This window comes from Strigops habroptila, chromosome 3 (genome assembly GCF_004027225.2).
Source record: "Strigops habroptila isolate Jane chromosome 3, bStrHab1.2.pri, whole genome shotgun sequence".
Taxonomy (NCBI): domain Eukaryota; kingdom Metazoa; phylum Chordata; class Aves; order Psittaciformes; family Psittacidae; genus Strigops; species Strigops habroptila.
The window spans coordinates 43,504,622-43,531,000 of record NC_044279.2 but is presented as its reverse complement, the minus strand read 5'-3'; the positions used below and the strand labels follow the sequence as shown (position 1 = coordinate 43,531,000).

General features: G+C 36.5%; 1 protein-coding gene across 3 annotated transcripts in view; it reads right to left on the bottom strand.

Annotated features, from left to right (window-relative positions):
* Positions 1 to 26,379, bottom strand: part of TMTC2 (transmembrane O-mannosyltransferase targeting cadherins 2) — a 279,242-nt gene that overhangs the window by 112,472 nt on the left and 140,391 nt on the right. For all 3 annotated transcript variants that reach the window (XM_030479700.1, XM_030479698.1, XM_030479699.1), the window contains exons 3-4: positions 21,235 to 22,060; positions 1,594 to 1,708 (exon numbers count right to left, since the gene is read on the bottom strand). In XM_030479700.1, the coding sequence (XP_030335560.1) occupies positions 1,594 to 1,708; positions 21,235 to 22,060 (941 nt within the window). The remainder of the gene's footprint in view (positions 1 to 1,593; positions 1,709 to 21,234; positions 22,061 to 26,379) is intronic.

Below are 26,379 nucleotides of genomic sequence, written 5' to 3'. Positions count from 1 at the left end.
TTTCTCCCTACAGTCTTCTGCTGGGTTCAGAAGATATTTTTTAAATGTAAGCAGATGGAGTTTCTTCTTAAAAATATGCTTTTCACACTCTCCACTGCCTAACAGACAAAAAAATTATGTACGTGTGTAACTGATGTTTACTAAAAATATACATATTTTCAGATAGAAGTTTGATTTTGGAACAGAAATTCTATTATTAAATTATTTTGAGCTTCCAGTATGTTTAACTGTACAGAACATTAATGAGATGGGCAACTTACTCCTTGTTAAACATGGAAAAATGTAGAAAAAAGTCTATTATGGTAAACTTCATTTTGGATATTATAAACGACCATTTTAAACTGGACTTACAGGCAGAACATATTATTTTTTAATTTATTTAAAGTGGCTTACTATTTGCATTTAGTTTTTGTACATGTGTCTCTCAGATACTTTTCACACGGGACATTATTTTCATGCTACTACCTAATGAACAGCAGCCACCTGGATATAAGGTTAGATATAAGGAAGAAGTTCTTTACTGTGAGGGTGGTGAGGCACTGGAATGGGTTGCCCAAAGAAGTGGTAAATGCTCTATCCCTGCCAGTCTTCAAGGCCAGGTTGAACAGAGCCTTGGGCAACATGGTTGAGTGTGAGGCATCCCTGTCTGTGGCAGGGGGGTTGGAACTAGACGATCTTAAGGTCCTTTCCAACCCTAACTATTCTATGATTCTATGATTCTGTTCTCTGCACACATCACAAAACAACAGCTCATGGCTATTGAAGGTGATGAGCCCATCTTGCAGCACAGCCCCACTCTGGGGGCTTGGTGGGTGGTGGCAGGAGGGGAAGAGTGAGCCAGCGCCAGAATGATAGGCAGTGCTGAGCAGGGATGGTGAGACGCTCAGCCAAGACACCTAGAGAATCAGCCTCCACCCTGCTGGGGCATGCAGTGCAATCTTGTCTCAGTGGGAAGCTTAGCATGGCACTAGCTTCAGTGTTCATGATGCGGTGTATTAATGAGTTGGGAAATCTTTTTCCCTGCTGTATAATTATTTTGATGCTCATGGTATTTATTCTTTTACCCACTTACAACAGCATTCTAGTAATTAAACTTTTTTGAACCTATGCTGCTCTGAAGTCAGTCACAGGAGAAAAGCAATTTACTATTTTAACATCTAAGTCCTCTGGAGCTAACCAAGGGGTACTGGTTTGTGCTAGGAAGTGCTTACACCCACTCTGCCCACCAAGTATTATTCAGACTTAAAAAAGAAGTCTAAATAACACCTCTACATTTTAGCCAAGTCAGAAACAGATGGAGGGCTACCGCTGCCAGCTCATCTATCTGTACTTTAAGTGGAGTTTTTTTTTTTCCTTTCTTCAAAGCAAACAGATTCGTAAGTTTACCTTCTCCATACCCAATACATGAATATACAATGAAGTTGACCAAAAAAAGGTCCTGTTCACCCCATAGTTTAAAGGAGCACAATTAATGAAATTACTATTACAAAGCAACAGTATAACATCATCTCCGTTTCCAGCAAGTAAATCAGTAGCTCCATTCACAACAGGTTTCACAGATGATCCAAACCCAGGAAAGCCACACATACTTACAAATTATAAAGCATATCAGCCATGTTGCTGCGGTAGTACAAGGCATTTCTATAGGCGCTTTCAGCTTCAGAAATCTTGTTCTGGCTCTTGAGAACATTTCCAAGGTTACCCCATGCTGTCAAGAGGAGAAAACAGTATTCAGAGCGAGCTACAATCCAATTACACATGACGGAGTATATAGTATCAGGAAGTTCCTCAGGAAGACAAACCCCACAAAGAAACTATTTTCATGGAAAGGGAGGGGAGGTTGGCCCTTTTTTATTCTGGCTTTCTGGATTTCTGCATCTTACTGTGAGATTCACATTTCATAGCAGTGATTTGCGTACATTCTGCATACATACGGCTTTCAGGTGGGAAAAGGAACTTTAAAAACAAAATATGTCTCTATGATTTACAAACTACAATAGCAAAAGAAAAGGACCTTTCTATTTTATATTGCGTCTAAATAAAAATCTGCAGAGTGAAATGTGGAACTGGGGCATCTTCATAGTTTTAGTTTTTTTTTTTAAAGCCTATTTACTCTAAACAGCAACAAATTTTCCCAGAGTAGACACAGCTCTCACTGAGGTATGAAAATTTGACAAATGATGAAGGAACTGAAAGAATGGTTAGGTAAGTAACCAGGATTAAAGCACGCCAGATGGATATAAACATACTAAGATCACTAAAATGCATTTTTTTTCTACTTGGAAAACATGTGGTTCCTTTCCATACAATTTATTATGTTATACAATGTGCTCTTATATCCCATCTAAAAAGGACTTGAGGTAAAAAATATTTAAGGCTCCACATGTGTTCTCTTTGCAGTTGTGTTGAGTGGCACAAAAACTGTACTTAAAAAAGAAACTGGAAGTCATATTTTATGGAAAACACAGCCCATGTTATTCACAATTCAGGAAGCTAATTTAACTGGCATTACAATTATAGTCTATGTCTATACATTAAAAAAACCTTACATTATACTTATAAATACATCAAAGTTGTTTCATAAAACAGTTCTACTTTCACAAGTATTCTTTTTATGATCAAAAACAATGGAAAGATGATGCATATCCTTTCCACCAAACACACAATACATGGCAAACTATGCTTCCCTCCAGAGGCACTAAGTATAAACATTAGCTCACATAGCAGTTAAAAGTCTACTGCTTCAAGTACTCAAGCCGATCGTTTTGCAGGAATTTGTATCAATCCTGAGTAATGCAAACTTTCAATGTCGTTTTAACATAACACTGCTAAATAGGTTTATAATTATTTCAGATACATATTTTTTCCTCAGAAAGTGCATCGCTTTCAATCTGCTGTGGTTTGCTGCAGAAGCATCCTGCCATAGGGATGAATAAGCAGCAAACAGCATTTTCCTCCAAGCAGAATAAACTAACCATTGCTGGGAAAAAACCGATGGAATCCTTTTAGGATTCACAAAAATAATGTCATCCAACTGTGCACAACAAATTTTGTAAAGGCAAATAAAAAAAATAAATGCAGTATTTCCATGAAAAAATAAATTGTCTCTTCTGTGAGTCACTTCATTTTAGCCTAGTATTTCATAAAATGAGAAATAATTCAGAAGATATTTATCACTAAATTGATAAAAGTCACAAATGTTCCATTATTCTCCAGTTTAATGAAATAAAACTGCTAAAAAATTCAGAAGCAGCAATTAAGGTGACTAGCCAGCTTACAAGCATTAACACTTGTAAGAAAAGAAAAAACAACCCAGATTTTTTTTTTAACTCATTTGTGAAAAACACTTTCTGATATTGCTTCTGCAGTACGTGACCATCCAATTTCCCATAGTTGTATGTTCCATATAATCTGTAGCTACTTTTGTTTTCACTCTGATCTCCCATAAAAAAGCATTACATCAAATGACCATTTGGGCTACTATTAACAATACAATTCCCTGCTATATAGTTACTTGCTCCCAACCACTCTGAAGCTCAGTAAATGAAAGGATGTACCAGGAGAATGATTCGGTTCATCTTTTCATCTGTTAGACTGGAAAAAAAGCCTATTAACACTGTTAAATGTATTAGTTTCTCATCTATGCTTCACTTCATGCTGTATGCTCCATTTTTTATCTGAGTTAACATAAGTTTTAAGGCAATGCTTTATTTTACATTCTGCGAAATAATCTGTGTCAGCTTTTTAATATCAATCAATATTTAATCTGCATTATTTCATTTGAAATATATTCCATTTAGACTTTTGTCAAAGTTTGTAAAACTGCGAATGATTAATTTAACTTAATGCGATATACTAGAAGAAGTGATAGTAGCAGAAAATAGCAAACATAAAACACAGTAATTTCACAATTTATCATTAAAAGAAACATGAAAACCAAGGGTATTTTACTTCCCCAAACTATAAAAGCTTGGTATAAATCTTCACATCTATTTAAACACAGAATTAAATGAATGACCTAGTTCTGGCTGAAGATGAAGCTACATAGAACGTTTTGTAGAATAAATGCTTATTTTTAGAGATCATGCTCATAGCCCTAGAAGTTATGAACAGCTATTATCTGCAGCTGCCACATCCTCTTGGTTGTTAGTATATGAGGGGAAGAAAAAGAGGATGATCTACATGGAAAAGCAGCTACATCTGCTACTCAAGGATCTTCACTCCTTCTTTTGTCTTAAGTAGCACAACTAACCTTACGAAAAAAAACAAAGAATTTCAGTTATTAACTACATCTCTGGCATCCAATTCCTTAATCCATATCTCAAGACAAATTTCTCCTGCAAAATTATAACAACATTGGTTCAGCACATTCAAAAATAGAAACAAAATTATACCTGAATGAAGCCACGTCCCTATTAAAAACATACCCTATGATTTCAGCTGAATTTCAGCACTCAACTGTTTTTTATCTGTGCGTTGTGAGAAATTAAAAATTAAATTCTCAAAAGAAAAAGAAATTAGGTCACTACTTCTGGAATTTAAAATGGATTTTTATTCCACTGATTTTTTATATACATTTTTCATATAAAATCTGTAATACCTGAAATTGCAAAAGGGAACATTTAATATTCAGAAGATGCTAAAGCATATATGTATACCACAACTTAATCTTTAATTACAAGTACAATTTTTCCCCTGTTGGAGACCCTATTCAGCACAAGCTGTGAATGAAACAGCTTTGTAATATTTACTTTTTGCCTGCTGCTTAGTTCCCTGTGCATCAACAATGAGACCAAACCAGTCCCAGGTCTTTGAGAAATAATACTCCATCATAGCATGGGAACAAAGGTAACACTCACATATCCCACACACCTACAAAACAGTCAATCCATTCAAACTCTACTTCATTGCCTACTTTTCCATAGATCATAATCAACATAAATGGGAACCTTTTAAATTAAATCCATTCCTCCACCTTGTATCCTAAGCCAATTATAAACTGAAAAATCTCTTAATGCTTGAGAATCCCTGTGCTAGTTACATCTCTTTGCAGGAAAATGGATCATTTTAAAGGAGTTTTGTTGCTGCTGTTTTTAAATAAACAGCAGGAGAAATTCTGTGGCATTAAGTAGGAAAATAAACAATTGTTTAAGAGTTATCGCTTTGGCCATATCAAACTAGATATCTATTAAACTTTAAAGATGACATTTATGCCACCTTGCAGTGAGAGTAGGTCAAGTTCTCAGTCATTTAACTGCTTTCAAAATTAAAATGAATATGATAAATTTCAGCTTCAAATTTAACATGATTAATTTCTCATCTCATTGAAACTGAGAATTGAGATTTAACAAGCCTGAAAAATACCAGGTTAGCATATTAAACTTTCTCTAACCTTCATTCTGCAAGAGAGCAAGACAAACAACAGTGAAGCGGGAACAATGTTGTCCGCTCTAATCTGCCTGGATCTAAGAAGCTTTTCTCTTGCTAAAGAGAACAATTGAACTTTCAGCTTGCAATTGAATTATGAAGACAAATGACAAATGGAAATGAATGTGTGCAAATATCTTAATTCAAATAACACTTTCCCTTTCTACTGAGTCAAAGATCATGATATGCTATTCAGTGAAATGGAAATAACAAAGCAACAAAGTAAAGTTTCAGACAAAAGTATTCAGGCACTGTAAAATTAGGTATGTCGATTATTTGATTCAATAGTTTGATTTAAAAAATAAATAAAATAAAAAATTGTTAACAAGGATAACCCAAAGTATTAAAGAAGGATTCTCCTTCCTCAAGGTTATCCTTATATAATCCATGAAAAATAAGATAACAAAATCTCTTTGGAAACTCAAAACCTACTGAACATATTTGTTGTTAAAACACCTCTTCTGAAACATGGAGAGGAAAATAAAATCCAACTAAAATCCCCTATTAAATCACTGAAATACAACCTGGTGAACTTTTAAAAAGATATAGGAAAGAAAAGGAAAACGCTGTCTTTCCCACTATGTTATGCCAGGGGACAAACACTGGCTTTTGCAGACCTTCCTAGGAGCAAACATTTGAAAACTGATTAAAGAAAATGTAGGACTTACTTAAAGTTTAAAAAATTGATACACAACATTCAAAATTCACATTAACAAATTACTGAAATTTTGTAATACTGTTCTCACCTTAAACTATCAGACTTATTCACAAAATAAAAGTGAAAACATAAATTGATGAATACATTAGAAGTGTTTATTACTTGAGTGAGGCAAACTCGAACAAAGACTGAAGTTGTTTGGGGAACAGCAAAGTCATTTGTAAACAACTTGTTAGCAGTTCCAACTAGCAGCTTTAGTTCACAGAAAAATGCACATCAAGCCAAGAAAACTTCTATGGAGCTTTACAAATATTTGTGCATTATTTACTATTCTTTAGCTTGTGAAATTAATAACAGCAGTTCCAGGTTGCATTCCCTCTCAACAATCCTTCTGCATTTCTCCTGACTCATCTATGAAAAAGTAAATGTGTAACAATTACCATCTCTATGTTTTTTCTTAAACAAAGTTTAGGGATGAAGAGATGCTGGTCCAGAAAAAAAGCCTTCAATAGATTTTTATTCCAGAGATCTGTTCTCTGTTATCACAATTGCATTTATGCTCCCAAGTAGCAGACATAAAAAAGATGGTCCTGGGCAACATTTATGATAAGGAACCCTAACACAGGAATCTCAATACAGGGGGAGTTCAGAAACTGAATCCTTAATTGCAAAAAAAGCCACTAGCACAGCAGAAAACCTGAATCTGATATTTGAACAAATAACCCGTTTCAGAGCTGTAACAATTCCTTCAGCAATGCAAATACTGGCATGCTCCCATTACAGAGGGGGACAGGATAAGTAATTAAAAAAAAAAAAAAACTCTATTTAAACTTCAGTAGACAAATAGCATTTGCCTTTCTTTGTTAATTCTGAGTAGAACTGATCTCCATTTTCCCTTTTGGAAGGAAAGCATACCAGCCACACTTGGCAAAAGATAAGAGAGGGGAGCAAAAACATATGAACCAACCCACCTTAACTTACATAAAACCCCTTAAAGAGCAAAAATGTGCAATTTTGAAAAATACTCCACAATTGCAAACTACATGAAAAGATGATAAAAATAGGCTTTTATTTGGCAACCTTTTGAATAATATTTTTTATTTCCCTCCACATGAAAGAATGGGAAGATGGAGGTATCATTGTATCCCTGCCAAAAATGGAGTGGAAAGAGAACTATAGTAATTATCAACACAGTTACCAACCCAGTTATCAACACTTTGTAAAAGTAATGTTAATTGCTATCAAAACCATCATCAGGTTGATAAACAGTGCAGCTCCTCCATATTTCCCTACTATTTTACACCCAAACCATCAGTACTCTAAACTTCATGAAAAAGGTATTCCTGCTCCCCCATTTACTTTGCAGACATTAGATTTCAAGACTCAAAGATGATTAAGCATGTGGGTCCAACAGACACTGTAAAGCTCCAAAGAAGCAGCCTGTTGAAATTCCTAGCTGTTACCATTTGTAAGATATTTATTTGGATGATGACTAAAGGGGAAGAAGTCTAATTTTACTCTTCTTAAACACTTTTTCCTGTTTCAAATATTGTCCAAAAGGATTTTCCATTTGCTTCTTTTCCCTTCAAAGGCTTGAAAGCCAATTACAAGTAAGATATGCACATTTTATATAAATCAATTCTTCAGTACAGCACACTAATAATCTCCTCATGGTCACAGCACCAATATTTGAAATTTGCATTACAGTTGGTGCAAAGTTCTATGGTTTTATTCGTTACAAACTTGTTGAGTTGGAAAATCAGCGGGAAACAGGTTAGAACAGTATGACAAAATTTAAAATGTTACAAGAAGGGAACGGTACTAATTACACTTCCCACATTGAAATGTTGTGATATTTTCCAAGAATTACATCACAGTATGACTTATTTTCAGGGGGTTGTTGTTTTTTTTTTTTTTTTCCCCTGAAATTAGTTACTTCAGTTGTTACTAGTGTAATGGAGTAAAATCTGAAAGAACTAAAATAACTTTTTGGAAAACTAGGAGGTTTTACTACTTCCTAGGTGATGCTTCTGATAAAGCGACAAAAAACAGCATGGGGAAGATGCCTGTGGCCTTGACCACACTGTGCATCAGTTTATATGGGGCTGTCACCATGAAAGGATTGATAAATGCTGGATTAACTTCTAAAAGTTTGGAGCATAAAATAAAACCAAAACAAAAAAGAAATAACCTCCTGTCTTTTGCTATTAACTTTTATGTGGACTCAATCACTAGAGCATGACAATCCAGGTTTCCAATTTAGAACACTTTTTTTTTTTTAAACCATCTGTTCTTAACACTTTTTCATTTTGCACTATAAATTACTACTTTACAGCTATCAGTATGAAAGTCATGAATTCCAAGCAATCACATTGCCACCTCACCCTGCGGCAATATCACCAGAATGTAGGCAGCATCAAGTACAGGAGCATGTTGTGAATCTCTCTCATCTCTATGGTAATGGGGAGCATAAAGAATACTGAATATTCTTAGAACTTTGCCTAAGTGTGTTTTTCTATTCATTCTTAGCATCTACACTGAAAATTTCTAGATCAGGTATTTTATGAACCAAATTGTTTGTTCTACCATCTATCTAAAGCTCCACATTAAAGGCTGAAAGCCACATATTACCCTGAGTAAGGCGCCAGACCACTGCTAAGGTTACAGACTATGTAAAAATTAAGAGAATTTTGTGAAACAATGCTGACAGTAGGGGATGCCTCAGTAAAAATAAACTTCATGTAGTATGTAGCTTGCATAGAAAGAAAATATCTTTTCCTTCAACTTTATACCTTGAAAACAGACACATTCCTGTTACGAAACTCTGCTTCTTCCTGCTGAAAGTACAGGTGTTAAACTGGGAATTAAGAGAGGTATATTGTGTTCACAGATCTGTCACTGGCCTGTTCAGATCTGTTATTCAAGAGGCTTCGCCTCCTGGTGCCTTTCTGTTTGTATTCTTGATGTTTGTTACTCATCCATTAATTACAAGATTTTCCTGCCAAGGATTATATCTCACTATGGGTTTGCAGAGTGCCTACTGTAACAATGCAGCTAGACACTAATGGAGCATAGATGCATGATAACCTCTGGAGGAATGAAGTTAAAGGAGGAAGAGAAAGTGTTCTTGCAATACAGAAGAAAGATGTAACGAACATTTCCCCATACAATTAGTATTCTCACAAAATGAGGGCCAAGAAAACTAAGTTCCTTACAGTTTAAACATTGTGGGAACATTGATATATGTGTATTTCATATTTTTATCTATATTCTTAACTTCTGTTAAAGGGTCATCCTTCCTAAAATACATTTGGAAGCAGACAAAGCTGTAAAAGAAAAACAAAACAAACACAAAAAACCAAAACCCTGTAAATTCTGACATTCCTTTCAGCCTTTCAAGGACTTCTGAGAATGGTCTACTTCATGAGAAATAAGTTGAAACATTAAGACCAATGTTTGTAGACGGAAAATACATCCTACCAAAAAAAAAAAAAAAAAGGCGCTAAGATTTGCAATAGAAGTCAACAGTTTCCAACATCCAAATATTCCAAATTACCTTTGTTGGGCAATGCATGAAGAAAGAGCATAACACTAGTTATATCATTCACATCTGCAAGATTATAACGATAGCTATAAAGAACACCACCTTTTCCTCCTTGTTGAAAGGTTATATTCATCAGCAGCTTACAACTTTTTCCTTTCAAGGGTACTACTTGATAAAGCAGAGTGATGCTCCAGCCTTTAGCATTCACATTTCATGAGGCAATCACTTTGTTCTAGATGGGGAAAGTTTCATGAACAGAGAGGCATGATAGGTTTCCCCACTAAATATTCTGAAAGCTCAGTTGCATGCTAAAAAAAAGGTAATGGAAAGAGCTCAATGTTTTAGATAGTTTTTCTACAATAAAGACCCACTATCTCTCACAAAGATGTATCGGAAGATCAATTAGGCCATGTCTGTTAAATGGTTTGCAAATGGAAAAGTTCATGTAAATGCTAAAGGTTACTACCTTAAAACTGGAACAGATTTTGCATAAGTTCTGCATTATGGTTTGTACAAGCTAATTATATTTTTCCTACTATTTTTTTTTAAATGTCATAAATTCATTCATATCATTTGCAATAATTTTCCCCTCAAAACTTCACTTGTTAATAGACACATTTTGATCAAGTTACCTCATTTTGCTAAATCAACAGCAAAACTGCCCTGTTTCTTGTTTCCTAAAGGGATAAATGTTTTCTATATACCCATAATTTATGAGTTTAATCTATTTTATACACTGATTTTTTTTTTATATGTATCAGTGAGGATGTCGTAATGTTGAGACAGACTGTATTAGAGATTTACCACCTCCTAACTTTTATATATTATTCCCCTTTTTATTAAGAGTGCTATTTATATCACGTGTTCAACACTTTGTTGATCAATTCCAGGACTTTTGGAATGACAGCAGGTGAAAGAAAAAAATAATTTAAAACTATGCAGAGGTATGAAAGCTATATCCAACACCATGTCAGCATGGGTACTGAACCAACTGACTTTTGGCAGGCAGTGCTTCAGTTTTGTTTCTTAGGTTTGAAACCCTCATGCAAATGGTACGAATGCATAACACTCCCTACCACGCTCAGCATCACAACTCGATACACCCGCTCCACTTGCTATGTTACAGAAAATTAACTTCTCCTCCTCAAAGGATAGCACAGTGGTTCTGTCAGCTCAATGAACTTGAGAGATGAGACTGAGCAGCTGGTAAAATGCTCTTAGGCATTACCATTTCGTCTGTTTAGTCTAGAGTATGGACTCCTCATTCAGCCTAGGACATACTTGCAGATTTTGGTAATCCAATTAGCTTTAATGAACCAAATGCATGAGGGCTCCATAATCTGTCTGAATAGTAAATATCACAGTAACTAATACATTTATGTTGTCTTTAGCCAACACCCAGAATAAAGCAAGTCATCAAAGAAAAATGACAGGTATACTCACTCACTCACACTACACGTGACAGACTACTGTATGAAGAAATTCTTGCCAGTACTTTTGTTTGACATACAACAGGATGAAATAGCACTTCCTTACTGTTATTTCTTACATATTAACAATATAAAAATATTTTCAGGATAACATCACTTTAGAAACATAACAGTAGAAACTTTCTACTGCATAGCCCTTGCTCAGTATTAGTCAACAAGCAAGTTCAGGAAGAAACATGCTTCCTAGCCACTCATCTCTCAGATGGAGGTACCATTCACGTCTCCTAGAAGCTGCCTTAGTGCAGCCAGGGTGCTACATGGACAGTCCTTCCACTTCTCCCACAAGAGAAATAAAATACTTCAGACAAAGCCGTCCTGTAAATGAGATTATGCCCATAAAGCCAGTGTTCATACTGCGAACCTCTAAAAAGATTGAAATTGGAAACCACAACCTCACTGCAACTTTGTAGGTGTCCTTTATAAATAAGCAAACAAACAAAACACCAACACACACATTGTTCTGGATAAGTCCTCCCATTTACCCATTTTGTATAGTTCAGTTTTGTTTAATGTTGCAACTCTGAAGATATTCTGATTAAGCTAAAACTACTGCAAGACTTGTTGACAGTACAACAGTTTTCTGCCTTCCAACCTGGCATACCCCAACACATCAGGAAATAACTTTTCATCTGACAGAAAGATAACAACAAAAGACTGATAAACATAGATTATCTTTTAATTCAATGGAAATCCCGATGTTAAAGGAGATAACCTCAGGGCAGTGTTTCATGACACAGCGGCTCTGGTGGAATTACCATTGTAAAATTCCTGCATCCATCACCCTCCAGGCCCACCCCTCCTGCAAAAATGATTTTTGGGAAGGCCATGGTATGTATCACATGAATAAACTGATCCAGGTTTGTTTGAAAAGACTGATCGTAGTACCTTTAACATCTAATCTAATCTAGTCACTGCTCTGTTCACAGCAGAGACCGATCACACCTTTGTTTGCACAGCTTCATTAGCTATGCACTGCAAGCATGTAAACACAGTAAGCCGTTACTGCCATAAAGGCCCATTTCATGAAACTTCACAAGGGTCAGGAACAAAGCAGTGAACAGAAACTCTCATGATATAAGGAACTGTGTTTTTTTGAGGCGAGAAATCATGCAAGAAAGTGAGAGGAGGCCAAAGGAGCAGAAAATACAAGCGGACAAAGAGAAGAGCTCTGAGCACACTGAACACCTCAGGATTAACCCTGAGAAACTCTTCAGAGCACAAACTGACTCAGGCAAGGAGGTGACCACGTACTAAACCTGTCAAATTACATAACTTTTTAAATAGCAGGCATAGTTCTAAGAAAAATTATCTATGATACAGTTCAAAATTATGTCCCATGTTCAAAATTATGTGAACTGTAAGCCAGCCTCCAGCTGAAATGGAAGAGTGCACGTCGCTGACTGAAATGACAGCCATGGTCCTCAAAGCTGAAAGTAGATGGATTGTGTTGGCTGCTTTCCAGGAAATGGGAATAGAGAGGACAGTGTCCTGGAAATGTGCCAGAGGAGCCACAGAGGGGGAAAATCAGCGCTAGGTTGTCAAACCAAGAGAATCATGAGAGCGCTCAAACGATGTATGTCAGATTTGGAAAAGGGAAATTAGTGCATATCCAGGAAGCAGGCTTTTCATAATACTTCAAGTTGTATGGTTTTGTTTATTTTGTTTTAAATCACTTACTAAGGCAAGACAGAGCCTGTGAAGCTTTGCCAGCCAATACATATCCACATGGGTATGGAAATACAGGTGACAGGGAGGAAGGTGGGTCATGAAATTACCTCCTTCATTTTTTGCCAGTAGTGAAACTAACTAAAGACTTTATTATTAACTACCATCTTTAACAGTCCATATTCTAAATGTCTTCTGTGTTTGAAGAACTGAAAGAAAAGTTCAGTGTGCTAGAAGGTCCAAGCAAAGAGAAGGAAATTACAGTGAGCACTCAGTCCCTCTATTTTGTGATCTTTTCTGTAATTTAAACCAAAACTATATGCAAGCCTTTTGCACATACTATAATTGCATCAGCCATCATTTCATTTTTGCATGTGTGAGGGCTGGCAATGACAGCCCAAGCTTAAGTGTTAATAAAGCTCCCTGTTACAAAGGAAGGGTATTGGAAATATTAATAAAATACTTGTATTTATCTATCTACACTGGGATTTTACAGTGCCAAAAGAGGTATAAAGAGGCATGTGTGTAAATTACTGTCCTGTCCACATTAAAGGTTGGTTTCTCTATAAGATTTATGTAATGGGACCTCAGTGTGTACCTGTATTGAAACCCATTACAGATAGTAAAATGAAGACATGTAGCCCATGGTGAAAATCATTATGTAAAGAAAAAACTTTTGCAGCTTATATATTCTGAAAAAAAGAAAGTAAAATAATGAAACAACTGGATGAGTAATACATTTAAACAGACATGCTCCGCTTGAGAACCAACCCAGGTAATCTCATTTTCCTCTAATTGATAGTAACTCTTTACCTCTGAAAAAAACCCAGGCTGTTTTCAAAGGACACACGAATATGGACTGAAGGCCTGACTTTTAATCAAACTGGACAATAAAATCTATCATTTTCTGGCAAAGAAAATACCGAATTTAATCCATTTTGCTTGATACGCAACAAAACCCCCATCTTGCCAAAGCTAATCCCTCCTTGACCAGGGCAGGGTTTTTTTGCATTGTAGTTTTTAGCACAGATTGAGTTTGTTGAATGATTTTGCAGAGCACTTCAGTGAAGGCGGAGGAAGAAATAACAGTCTGATGAGTCCATGTCTCAAAACAGAGTAATAGAGTCTATGTCTCAAAATTGTTTATTTCTTTAAATTCTTAGTATATGCAAAGGGGAAAAAAAGTCTAGCTAGTCATTAATAACAGATTGCCTTCCTATCCCCCTGCTATTTAGTATTCACAGATTAGAGATGCTGTTGGACCACACTCAAGGCAAAAAAAAGTTAGTTTTCTTGTTTCTAGTCCTTTATATATGTAAAGGAAGTGTATCAGGCTTTCTGGTATCCTACTCAAGGAGAAGCAGATATCCCACAGTGACTTGGATTTCACAGGAAACTACAGCACTACTGAAGAACTGAAAGAAAGAACACTGTCACTGGAGAATAAATTTAGATTTTGAACTGAAGTGTAAACCACTTTCCTTCAGCTGACCAACATATTTATCATAGCCAGACTGGTTTACTGAGATGGGATGACTGTGGCATGCTCAACTGCTTTAGATAACTATGGCCGTTTCCCAAACTTATTAATGGCCATTCCTTTTACACTTTCTAATCATCCAGGGCAACAGTAACACCCATTTAGAGATCCCTACACTACTTTCAGGAAGTAGTATTTTTATTTAACTTTCAAACAATTTTATGCAGTTCACTTACTAGCTGAGCTTTCTCTTTTAAAGCTGTTATGAGTGGCAGATAGTATTTCCTATTTATTTCAAGAACTCTGCAGTATTCTGTACAACATTCATCCTTAAAATGCTTTTATTACTATAACCTTTTAATTTTTTATTTATATAAGATCATTTCATTATTGGGTGCATTTCCCCATACAGTAGGCTGTGATAAGGGTTATTACGGATGGTTGGAAACATTTTATAACACTGACAGAAGGTATACTACCTTTACAGTAATTTCTTCTTAAAAACATAGCCAAACTTGAGTTTCTGACCAAACTTGAAAATAGTAATAGAAGTCAAGGAAATTTTCCATGCAACCTCTAGTCAAAAGATTAAGTGTCAGAAAGTTCTGGTAAATGTGCTGGGAAAATTGATAATTAGTTGGTGCTATGTTTCTCTGACAATTACTTCTAAAAGAGTTGACTAAAAAGTATGCCAAGAATCACCATAATGGCTATGTATCCAGATATTATTTAGAAACTAGCTTATTAGGGGTGTTATACTGTCATAAATGTGGAGAGGTTTTAATAAAATAATGAATCACCAAAATTTTTAAGAAGTGATCCAAAGTCTACTGCAGAGGGAAAAACTGAGATTAAAGTGGCTTGTTCAAAGAATAGTTCATTAGCAAGATAGAAACAAATTTGTGAATACCTAATTCCAGACGCTATGCTCATATCACTGATATTTCTTAACAGTGATTATATGAAAAACTTTCATGCATGATTATTAGCAGGTTTTATACTTCTAAAATCTGTTGGATTATGGCAATCTGTGCGCTGAAATTACTTTCTCTTTTCAGCCTTGTTTTTCAAAACCAGCATTTTGTATTCACTGCAGTGTCAAGTCAGACTTCTACCACTTTTAGAGTGATTTTATTATTATTGAAGTGAAATGAACCAAAGGAGCAAGAAATAATTACTGTGCAGTGTGATATTTCGGGCTATTGGCCAAAAGATGAGTTGGAGTTTTACTGCCACGTTGCATATAAGAAAAAAAAATTATGCACCAAATCACGAAATGCAATTCCAAACACACCAAGTATTTTTAAATGCCAGTGTGGTGCTTGTTAAAATACACACTACTCAGGAGGCATAAAAAAAACTGTGGTGAACAACAAGCTGTGTACCAGAGCAGTAGCTATTGAATACAAAGCTCTAAAGGTATTATAAGAGAGCCCAGCTTCTTGTCAGCATAATCTAAGATTTTAATGATAAGCATATTTGAAGAATGCCATACCTCCAAATATTTCTTCTCCTTTTGTTTCCAGTCATCACTAGCGATATAAAAATATTAATCATCATGGAAAATATTGGTATATTGCAACCTTTTTGTCTGAGGGAAATATGGCTTCCTTACTTAGTTTACCACAAGGTATTGTAACTGCTTTTCCTCACTGCACTATTAGCTATTTTCATTGCCTGCTGAAGACAGGACCTCTTAGTGACAGCTACTGTTAGCAAGAAATCATTTTCTAAGAGTAGATAACAGCAGAAAGCTGTCAAATCAGATTGAAACAGCTTCTAGTATTTACTTCTACCCAAGTGCACAGAACTAGAGCACACAATCTCTACAATGACAGCCATGGATTTTTCCTTTTCTTTCCTTTTTTTTTTTTTTTTTTTTTTTTTTTTTTTTTTTTTAAATCAGAGGAACAACTCTTGGGTTAGGACAAATTTGGGTGCTTTTTTAACAATAACAAATTATGTAAATGGAACAAAATTAACTCACATGATTGTTTCCCCCCACCCCACACTAACACTTAACTTGTATAGCAAACACATTTGCTTGCTGCATCAGAGTAATCGTAAAAGAGGAAATTAACACTACAAACTATAAAACATGTACAACAAAATTAAATTTGGTGTTTTAAAAAATATTTTTTAAAAAAGAGGTGGGTTTTTTTTCAGTTCAGAGAGGGGAAAAAAAAAAGAAAGAAATAAAGAAAAGAAAAAGAAAGGTAATTGTCCATGCAGTTCCAGGGAATAAAATTGATTAAGTCTAAATGCTGTGCCAAAGATGCAAAAAAAACCCCAGAGTCTGTTATTTAAATCTTCTACAGGCACAAATATTGCAGAATGAGGCAGTAAGATCTCACAACCCTGTTTAAAAAAAAAAAAAAAAAAAAAAGAAAAAAGAGAGAAGTAGAACAGGGAAAAGGAACACTGTGGTCCAGAAGTTCAGTCTTAGGGTATCTTCTGAAAACATTAAGCAAAACTGAATTATTCACACTCACAGGTACCTGGAACAGAAGCAAGGGTGGAAAGATAGAAGGAAAGCAACTTTCTATATTCATATGGAACAACGTATGTATTATTCTCTGTCAACACCATGTATTGGTCTTATTGCTGCCCACTGAGAACAACACGGTAATTGAGGTATGAAGCAAGATGCTAAGAGCAGGATTTTTAACTTCAGGAAAGGTCTGAAGCACATATTCAAGCCCCACTGACCTGTCCAAGTTGTGAACATACGACATTTCATTAATACTAACTTCTGATGGAAGAAGGACAAACACCTGAGCAACATGCAGAACTGATTCTGAAGCCAAAAGCTGTAAGACCAACTTAAGCCAGTGCCACGTGCGAGACAGGGCTTATCAGACCAGGTGTAGTGCCACAATAATGTAGTAATACTGCTTTTGGAAGCAACCTAGTATCTGTTCCTTGCTGTACATTCCATTGCAAAAGCCACATATATAAATTTAGCAAGACTTGAATGCATAGCTAAAGATAAGCACCCACTTGGTGTAGCAGGTCAACTATTTCCAGGAAGGATCTTCAAAGCTTTCTTACAAATGTCACAGCAAACATCAGGAGTCTAAAATTTCATCAGTAAATATGACCGAGCAACTAATACCTCTGCAGCAGTCTAACAATCTTTGCCTTGCTCTGTTCTCTTCTACTTCTTTAATCAGTGTCTCTAACAGTACAGCATAATATATATCATAATACATCATAATGAACATTTTTGATGTTCAGATGTTGACTGCAAGGTACAAAATGGCGTGGAGGAAAAAGATTAGGCTTTTTGAAGCCTGCTTTTGGTAGTACAGAGAAAACTAGAGATAAAAAGGCATAATGAGAACAATTATTTTGTGCGTCATTATAATTTTATAATAAACATGAGGTAATCATCACCACAGAATGACTCTCAGTCTAATTGAAAAAGACATGACAGCTACCACCCATTTTTAACTTTTTTGTTTGCTTTTACATTTTGGGAGGCTTTCTTCACTATAAAAGAACACTCAAATAATGGTAGCTGGTTTATAGCAGTTGGGCTGCTCATTAAGTTGAAGGCAGCACAGAGAAATATTTGCACCTTTCCCTCCCTAGTGTCAAAACATGTATACAGCCACTTCAGGAACCATAAACTACATGAATCAATCTTGTCTATTTTTCCTTCAAGTGCTGATATACTGTAACAAGGCAATGCTCAGATCACTTTAAAGATATTTGAAATACTAGTCATAACCAAAAGAGCAGAACAAGCTCAGCAAGAGATGTAGCCAAGGCATCCCACATCGTCATTACAACTCCACCAGGCAAGGGCCAGCAGCTGCCTGCCACACAGCAAGCCAGATAGGAAAGCTAGCATGTGCACAGTGGCTCGGAGGCAGCATCACCACCTTTTTTTTCACTTGACTCTCCTGCGGTGTATTTTGGGGTTTTATTTTTGAGAGAGGTGAGCCATGCACCATGGTTTTGAGTATTTTTTCCACATTGACAGTGATTGACAACAACAGCCTGGAGAAATGTAAATTGCAGAAAGGCTGTGGCTGCTTGCGCGGGTAGGGGCTTTCTCACTTGAGGCAAAACACTATTTCTCTGCCTACAAGGTGCCCATGAGGGAGCCAGAAGAGCGAGCTGGCAAGGTACTTATTGCCCACCTCTTCACTGAGGATTGACAATGAAGAAGCCTCTGAACAAGTCTGCCTGAAAGTCCCACAGCAGCAGAAGAGATTATATTCATACACCTACTACAGCACAGAGGGCCTGATTATAAACCATCACCATGTGAGACAACTCCATTTCCAAAGCAGTTCAGCCACATTAGTTCATAAATACACCTGTGCTAATAGTTTGCCTCTCAAATGACCTTATTAGTACAGCACATCAGCTCAATGTTATCGCACAGCATCCAGCCACAGGGTGGCTTTCATCCTGCTACGCCATAATACAGATGGATCTGGAACAAAACACTCAGCTCCTTGCTTTAGCAAAGCTGGTCCTCACAGATTTCTATTTCTTTATCGGTTCCCACATGGGGAATTTTTGAAGAGATTCCCTCTTTGCTTTTTAGCCTAGGACTGAAGAAGCTCATGGCCAGAGAAGAAAGGAAAAGCATTAGGGAAAATGATCCCACCACTCAAAAATGATCAGAAGTAAGAAAATACTCATGAGGAGAAACGGCTGCAAGTTGAGGAAAACAGAGAAATGAGAAGTGGCAGCCTCTTCTTAGTAGACTAGAAGGAAGGAAAACACTTTCTCTCTACCATTTGACTGAGCAGTCCATTGTCTCACTGTTTGAATAGCCTATTTATCACTAGCATTCATAAAACTGAAAAAAAGAGGCAAATAAAAATAAGTTGTTTTTCCTACGTCAACCTCATTTAATTACTGAAGAGTAGTTTGAATTGCTTATCTCCTAACGCTTTGGTGGATTGGCAGCCAGTCTAGACCAGTCAGGCTTGCCTGATTGTATAAGAAATAGAAAATAAAATTAGCATAGTCAAAGGCAGGGATAATCTAGGAAGTATTCAAAATGATGAATAGAGTTGGGTGACAGGTCACTTTAGCTGGGAGTTTCTGATACCCAGCCTTGTTACAACGTGTGTGGGCTAGTAAATATTCAGCAGAACTTCAACAGGATATTTTAAGGAGATTTACAGCCAGCTCAGTCATGCCTATATCACCGCGCTGACATGCTGCCTTTGTTTTTGCATATCTTACAAGAAACTTAATGTCAGCTTATATGGCAAGAAACCAGACAATCATACATACATAAGTCTGTGCATACTGAGATGTGTATGATGAAAATTGCTCGCCTTGTCTCCTGGGAGCGTAATACCCAGCAGTTTAATTTCCAGACAACATCACAGCCAATCCTACTATTGGACAAAACCTAGAATTTCATTTTTTTTAATCACAAAAACTGGCTTAAAGCAAGCAACTATTAATACAGTCTGGGATATCTTGAGATCTCCACCAAGGACAAAAATGGAACATACATAAACTATTTAATCAAATGCGCACACGCTCTCTTCTTTCCAAGGAAAGCCAACGTTTTAATGTAAGCTTTACAATGTCACTAAACTGGTAAGTCTCACAGCATCGTATCACTACTCTCGTGTGCTGTCTTGCTGTTCAGTTACTTCATTTCTTGCCCTCCACCACTAGTTTTGAAAAAAAGTAAGAAAAATGGGATGTGCTTGTTCACAGTTAACAAAAAGTCACTTACTGCAGCAACAAGTTTAATAATTTTATGTAGGGAGACAAAGTATATGAAGAGTTACAAAAGCAGACTGACAATTGACAAGCTATTATAATGCTGCTTTGCAAGGCATCTTATCTGCCAAATCTAATTTTTCCCTCCCTATCAGCTTTCAGTAACACTTGCATTTGCCTCATACTAACACAGCTTTTAGACTATGGCATGATATAACTGTCTAACCAAGAAGCACACCTCTGTCAGCGGATGACTTTGCACCATACAATGGGCTTCTGAGCACAGAACTGGAAAAACTCAAGTGCAATATGTTCAAAGGCTGTCAAATTTTTCTTTCACAGACAGACACAGCAATCAAGTGATCCCTTCTCACTTCTGATGAATTGCGAATAATGAAAGCTTAGTCAATGCCTACATTGCACTCACAGGTGGTATTTTAACAGTTCTCATATAAACCTGTTTGTGTGCCAAGAGCAGTACAGGCAGCATGGGGTTCAGGATCCCAGCTGGATCTGCCATATATGCTGAAACCACAGCTAAACATTGTTACTGATCCCTGAACTAGAGGGTTTACTGCCTGTTTGGAAGTGTTTACACTAGCTGTAGTCGCATTTCATTATGGTATAGATACAACCTCTAAGAAAAGTAGCTGGGAAATGTTACAAATAGCTGACATTTATACATCAACAGGAAGGCATAAGTATTTGACAGTAACTCTTTACCTGTATGCAGGAAGAACTACAGTAATTTCCTAGGGTGAATAATATGACCTCATTACCTCATTTTTATTATGTAGTATTGATGTTATTTGCATCATATCAAATAAAAAAACCCACCATCTCCCTGATGGTGTCCTTTACTATTTCTTGTATTTCCTAGTTGTAGAGAACAGAACATTCGGTGAACATATGAAAAACCTTCATCAGCATGATAGATACCAGACTCCAAATGGAAAATTATCAGGGTGGGGGTCTATAATACTAATAATGCATCTTTAATTCTAAAACACAGAACTAAGATAACGAAAAAGAAAGTATCCTCTTACCTTTGGGTCTCATTTTCTCCACGTTAATGCCAAACCTGTAACACCTAATCAAAACATACTCCTGCTTATCTTCATTTTTTACTAATGTATGTACTACTGCAACTTAAAAGGACATTTCCTAACGTATCCTCTTTAGATATAGCTGATAAATTCAGACAATTCAAAGGCAAAGACAGATAGCAATAAATAAAGCATTGACCATAAAAAGCAGAAATTACCTTTAGCAGGGTTTACTTTTATCCCTGACCTATACAGCATCTCCTCATTCTGCCAGTCCCCATTCCTGACAACAGTCTTGAGTCCATAGAAAACAATTAATGCAGCAGTGGAACAAAAAACCAAGTTCTTCAGAAAGCGCTTTTGGGCTTTGACATAAAGGGCCCTGACACCTACTGTAACCAGCAGGCAGAAGCCCATACTAGGAACATACAGCACACGCTCTGCTATTACAAAGCCAACATAGAAAAATAGGTTTGTGGCAGGAACAAAGGGCACTATTAACAAAGACAGAGACAGAATGACAATGTTCTCAGTTGAAGGAAGTGGCAGTTTCTGCATATTATGCTTTTTTATACCATTCTCTTCTTTTGATGCAAAGCTTGACTTCACCTCCAGTGTCTTGTAGTCCATCTCTGAGTGGCAGCTATGCCCATTAGCATTCTGCTTGCCGTTCATTACAGTTCTCCCATTGCATTTTCTCTCATTGCTGGAACCCTTCAAGCTAAAGTAGGCAAGGAGGAGGAGTCCAGCATAGAAGGCCACAGTGTGTAGATTCCTCCAGTCGCTGACTGCTTTCAGAAGAGGCACGGCATCCATAGACCAGTCAAAGCTGAGGGTATCTGGGCACAGCAACAGCCAGAGGTTCTTCGTTGGCAGGTAAAAGAAGGTCAGCGTACGTGTAAGAAAACTGTCCGAGTCAGCTGCTGGATTGTCAGAATTGGAAAAACTTGGGGGCTTGTTGCCCATCCAGTATAAGCGGACACCCAGCAGTGCAGTCCCCCAGGAGGTCAATAAACCAATGCTGAAGAGGGTCAAATTCTTTCTCTGGGAAACAAACAAAACAAATATAATCTTCAACATAAATCAACATCAGGTGTTCAATTCTGTAAATTATAAACAAAAGGAACTGAGAAATGTGTGATACAACTTTTTTTTTTTCAATGGAAAAAAGCACTATAGATCTTAATCTCTTGATATTTGGATAATAAAATATTGGGGTATGCTGTTGACCACAGACTAAAAGAACAAGCCCTTTCATTTAAGCTGTATCATGCCTGTACCAGTCAAGCCTTTGGAGATCTTAGGGCTGTCAGTTCTTGCTTAAGATTTAGTTGTGTAACCCTTTGAAAACTCTTTATTTTAGAGGAATTTATGGAATACTACAATGACTCCAGCAAAACCTCCCAAATCCTTTCTTTGCTCCTGTGACCAAAACACCAGTTTGCCTTAACTAGATTTAAAGAAAGTTCCAGTTCCATTTACCCCTATAGAAAGTGTATCCTAATGTATTCTACCTGAAAACTAAGCAAACTTTCCAAGAATGCAAGAGAGGAAAACAAACACAGATTCCATGCTTCCAGCTCCTACTTACTAACTACAGCGATCATTTGGAGCCTTCAGATCTGCCTCCTACTGAAAGCCCCTCTTAATTTTGCATCTCACAGCCAAACAGTATGTTGGGGGTTTTTTCTTCAAGCACACCATATCAAATAAGCGCTCTAAAACCTTCCACATCTTCATACCCATCTAAATAATAGTATGTGAAGCATGCAGCTGCCTCCACCTCCCCATGTCATCATGTTAGCAACTTGCAGAACCTTCCCTTATTTATGGAATAAGTCAACATTTGCCATCTGGAACTGCTTGGGTTCCCCCCTGCTGCATCCCAACGCACTTACTTATTCAAATGCTTTCAGAAACATACCACTTCTGCCTAAATGAGAATCAGGAAGCAAGATTTTCTCACCTATTTCTATGACTGATGAGCTTAAGTTCTGCTCTCAATTACATGGGCACCCTAAATGAAAGCTGTTTTGAATTACTCTCTCTTTGCAGAAGAATGTGTAAAAGTTAAAATATGTGTATTTTTGTATTTTAATTTCTCAGATGCCTTTTGTAACAAAACTATTTGCCAAATAGTGCCAGATACAATGTAAGCGTTTTGATAATCTTTCTCCCCATTATTACAAAGAATTATTTGTCAATCATTTTTCATTTTATTAGGTCTGTTTTTTTCCATCTCACACTACACATTCATGAGATGGTCACTGACGTTCCCTCAATTATTCACAAGCAGGACTTCACATTGGAATTCTTATTTCTTTAAGTTTATTTTCTCCTTTGTGGGGGCACTCTCTCCTGGATATGAAATAGAGATGCTTATGCTGCTCCATTTTAGGTCAATTATTAATAGTTTCCTACCATCAGGTTACTGATGTTCCAGTAACAAGATGTGGTCTAATCATAATTTATCTACTTATCTCCTGAAGAAATTTCTATAGAGTTTCTCCTTGTGAAGTTTAAAATACTTCAGGTCAGTTAGATTAATTCATTCAATTTTGATGCAATATGGAAGAATTCTATGGAGGCATTAGTACGGAACAAAAATTTGTAACAAGAATATTTATGTACTTGTATCAGAATCATCTAAAAAAGCCTGAGTCTACATATTTAATTTACCATATTAATTCCGGTTTGATTTATTAGCTTTTGTATATTTCTATATGCTGAAAAATTAACAATTTTCTGGTAATAAATCAGTCAAAACCTGCATCTACAATTTATAATGAGTGTATTCCCTGGAAAGCCTACTGTAACAACTTGTTTTTACTTGTAAGCTGGATAATGCTTCACAACTCATCTCAGATACTGTTTCATCCTTACCTGCTAGGACAGTTTAAATGCTTTTAATGATATGATACTGTGTAAACGGGTTATCACTGAAAATCCCAACTAAGTTTATATGTGAAACAAAAAGATTATTCAGAGTTCATGGAATTACATGTACACGCTCACAGTAAAACCTCTGTTCCTGGTTCAACTTGTCCTTTCATTCTCATCATATTTTGCTATGTGGAAATTTTTCTGCCCTCCCCTCTGGGTCAATGATTTTCAAACTCGTTTCCTTCAAACATGCACATAAACAACTGTCAAATGTTAAATGTGACCTTTTTTGCTCTTTTTATACACCCTTCTACAGACTCTTGAGAGGAGACTGTTTAGATGGAAAGAGGCTGGGAAGTGGAAGATGGGCGGGTTTGTTTGTTTGTTTGTTTGAATTAAAAATTCAGAGCAGGTCTTTGCTGGAAGGCTATATACCACTTGAAAGATTAAGACATCCCAAATACTAAACAAGTAAAATATGATTATCAACAGATAAGAAGTGAGCTTTCATGGATTGTTTTGATTGCTTTGTTATTTTGTTAATACTTAATTAACAATAGAAGAAAATCTCTCTTTCCTAAAGGTCTAACTTTTCAATTAAATGCTGAGAAAGTTCACAGTACAAAGTTCTTCGAGAAGACCATGCTAGAACAGATATGCCATTCCTCAAGGATAATAGCAAAACCTGCTAAAAACTTTCAGATCTTCTTCATACATCATAAAACAATAACAGTGAAAAGTTTGCCTTTTGTTCCCAGCCCTAGAAATGCAAACAATCTCGGAGCTAATCCATCCTCACTGCTGGTGTAACTATTTGCAGCCTCCCTTTTAAGCTTAAATTTAAGATCAGTAAGGTCTGGATCCTCACACTTCTTTAGTTCTACAGAGAGCACAACCTACCTATATGCAGTACTGCATTTCATGCTTTAACAAAACTTTTTTATGATTTTGTTTTTTTGGTTATGGTTTTGTTGCTTTGGGGTTTTGTTTTTTTTTTTTTATTTTACACCAGTGTCAAACGAAGTATCTAAGCATTTACTCATGGAGCTCAGAGATATCCAAGTAGGTGGTTTTCCACACCAGCGTATCGATTTATCATGCTGTAAAATACTAGTTAACTAGCGAAAGAGCTCTAGTGAATTCTTTAGCTTAATTAACTGACTAAAGGAATGGAATGCAAATATCCTCTTGCTGCCTCAGACACAAATGGTTTGCATCCTTCTCCAGAAACAATTTTGGACATGGATCTCCTCAAAAGCCAGTAGCTTTACATCTTCTTAAAATTAACTAACTGCAGTTACCAATAACCTGTGTAACACTTGACATGCCATTGTGAATTTTCAGATTTCAGAGGAGATCCTCTGGACTCAGTCTAAAACCAACACTAAAACTGAGCCTAACAGTTAAACTTCTGTCACAAACATTTAAAGTAGGACGACTTTTTTCCCCTTTTTTTCCTCTCTCAACATTCATGACTTTTGCACAGCTTTTATCCCCCTGTACTACTACAGCCAGAGATAATTAGAAAAGTTTAGCTTATATTTTGGGTTTACTTTCTTCCAGGCTTTGTATAACAAACCAAAGGAAAAAGAAAAATGGTTACAGCAATTTACTAAAGCTAAATAACGTAACAGTTCCCCAGTAGACTTTTGTCTTCAAAGAAAGTGCTTTCAAAACGAACACTGCTCGGACAAGTACTTTCACTAGCAGCTCTTCCTCTAAGCCTCCTGACAGCCTGTTCTCCTCTGACTGTGTACATTTAGTGTAGCCCAGCAGCAGGAAGAGATCCTCTGTAATGCTTGGCAGAAAGGATTTGGATTATTATACTCATGGGTCCTAATCCAGCCCATCTGCCATATGTTTTGACACCCCCATAAATCCTCTAACCTTTCATAAGTAGTCATTTTCATCTGGGGAAAAAAAATGAGCACTGATTTAGATCAGATTTAACATCTCTCCTGCCTGCTAACAGTCAAGTACCACCAATGCAATTTTAGTATTTGTGACTGCAGAATCCTATTTCATCTTTTTACCAAAATCCATCTGCATGACCCACCCACACTGCACATTTCCCTTGCATTAAATCCTAATTCCCCACTCCATTATACTGCTCTTAAATAAGGCACTGCAGCAGATATCTTGATTGGGCAACCCTTCCCAAAGCTCAGTCACCACCTAAGCAGTATCCAAAGCATTTTCAAAAGACACTATTCTTTTAACCTCATGTTGTCTATTTCACAAAGCAGCATTAAATACGGTACACGGTCAAGACACTCCAGATATGAAAACCACTTACAAAATGTTATTTTTTAGAACTCAGGAAATGCAGAAAACAGATAAGTCACCAGGCAGTACTCGCAGGAGTTTGTTTTCCAACTTAAAGCTCCTTGAAAACATGTTGGCTTGAAAACTGGGACTTCCCAAAGCAGTAAGACACTGCCAAATCACTAGACTGACAGTATCTTGTTTTCATGGTAGGT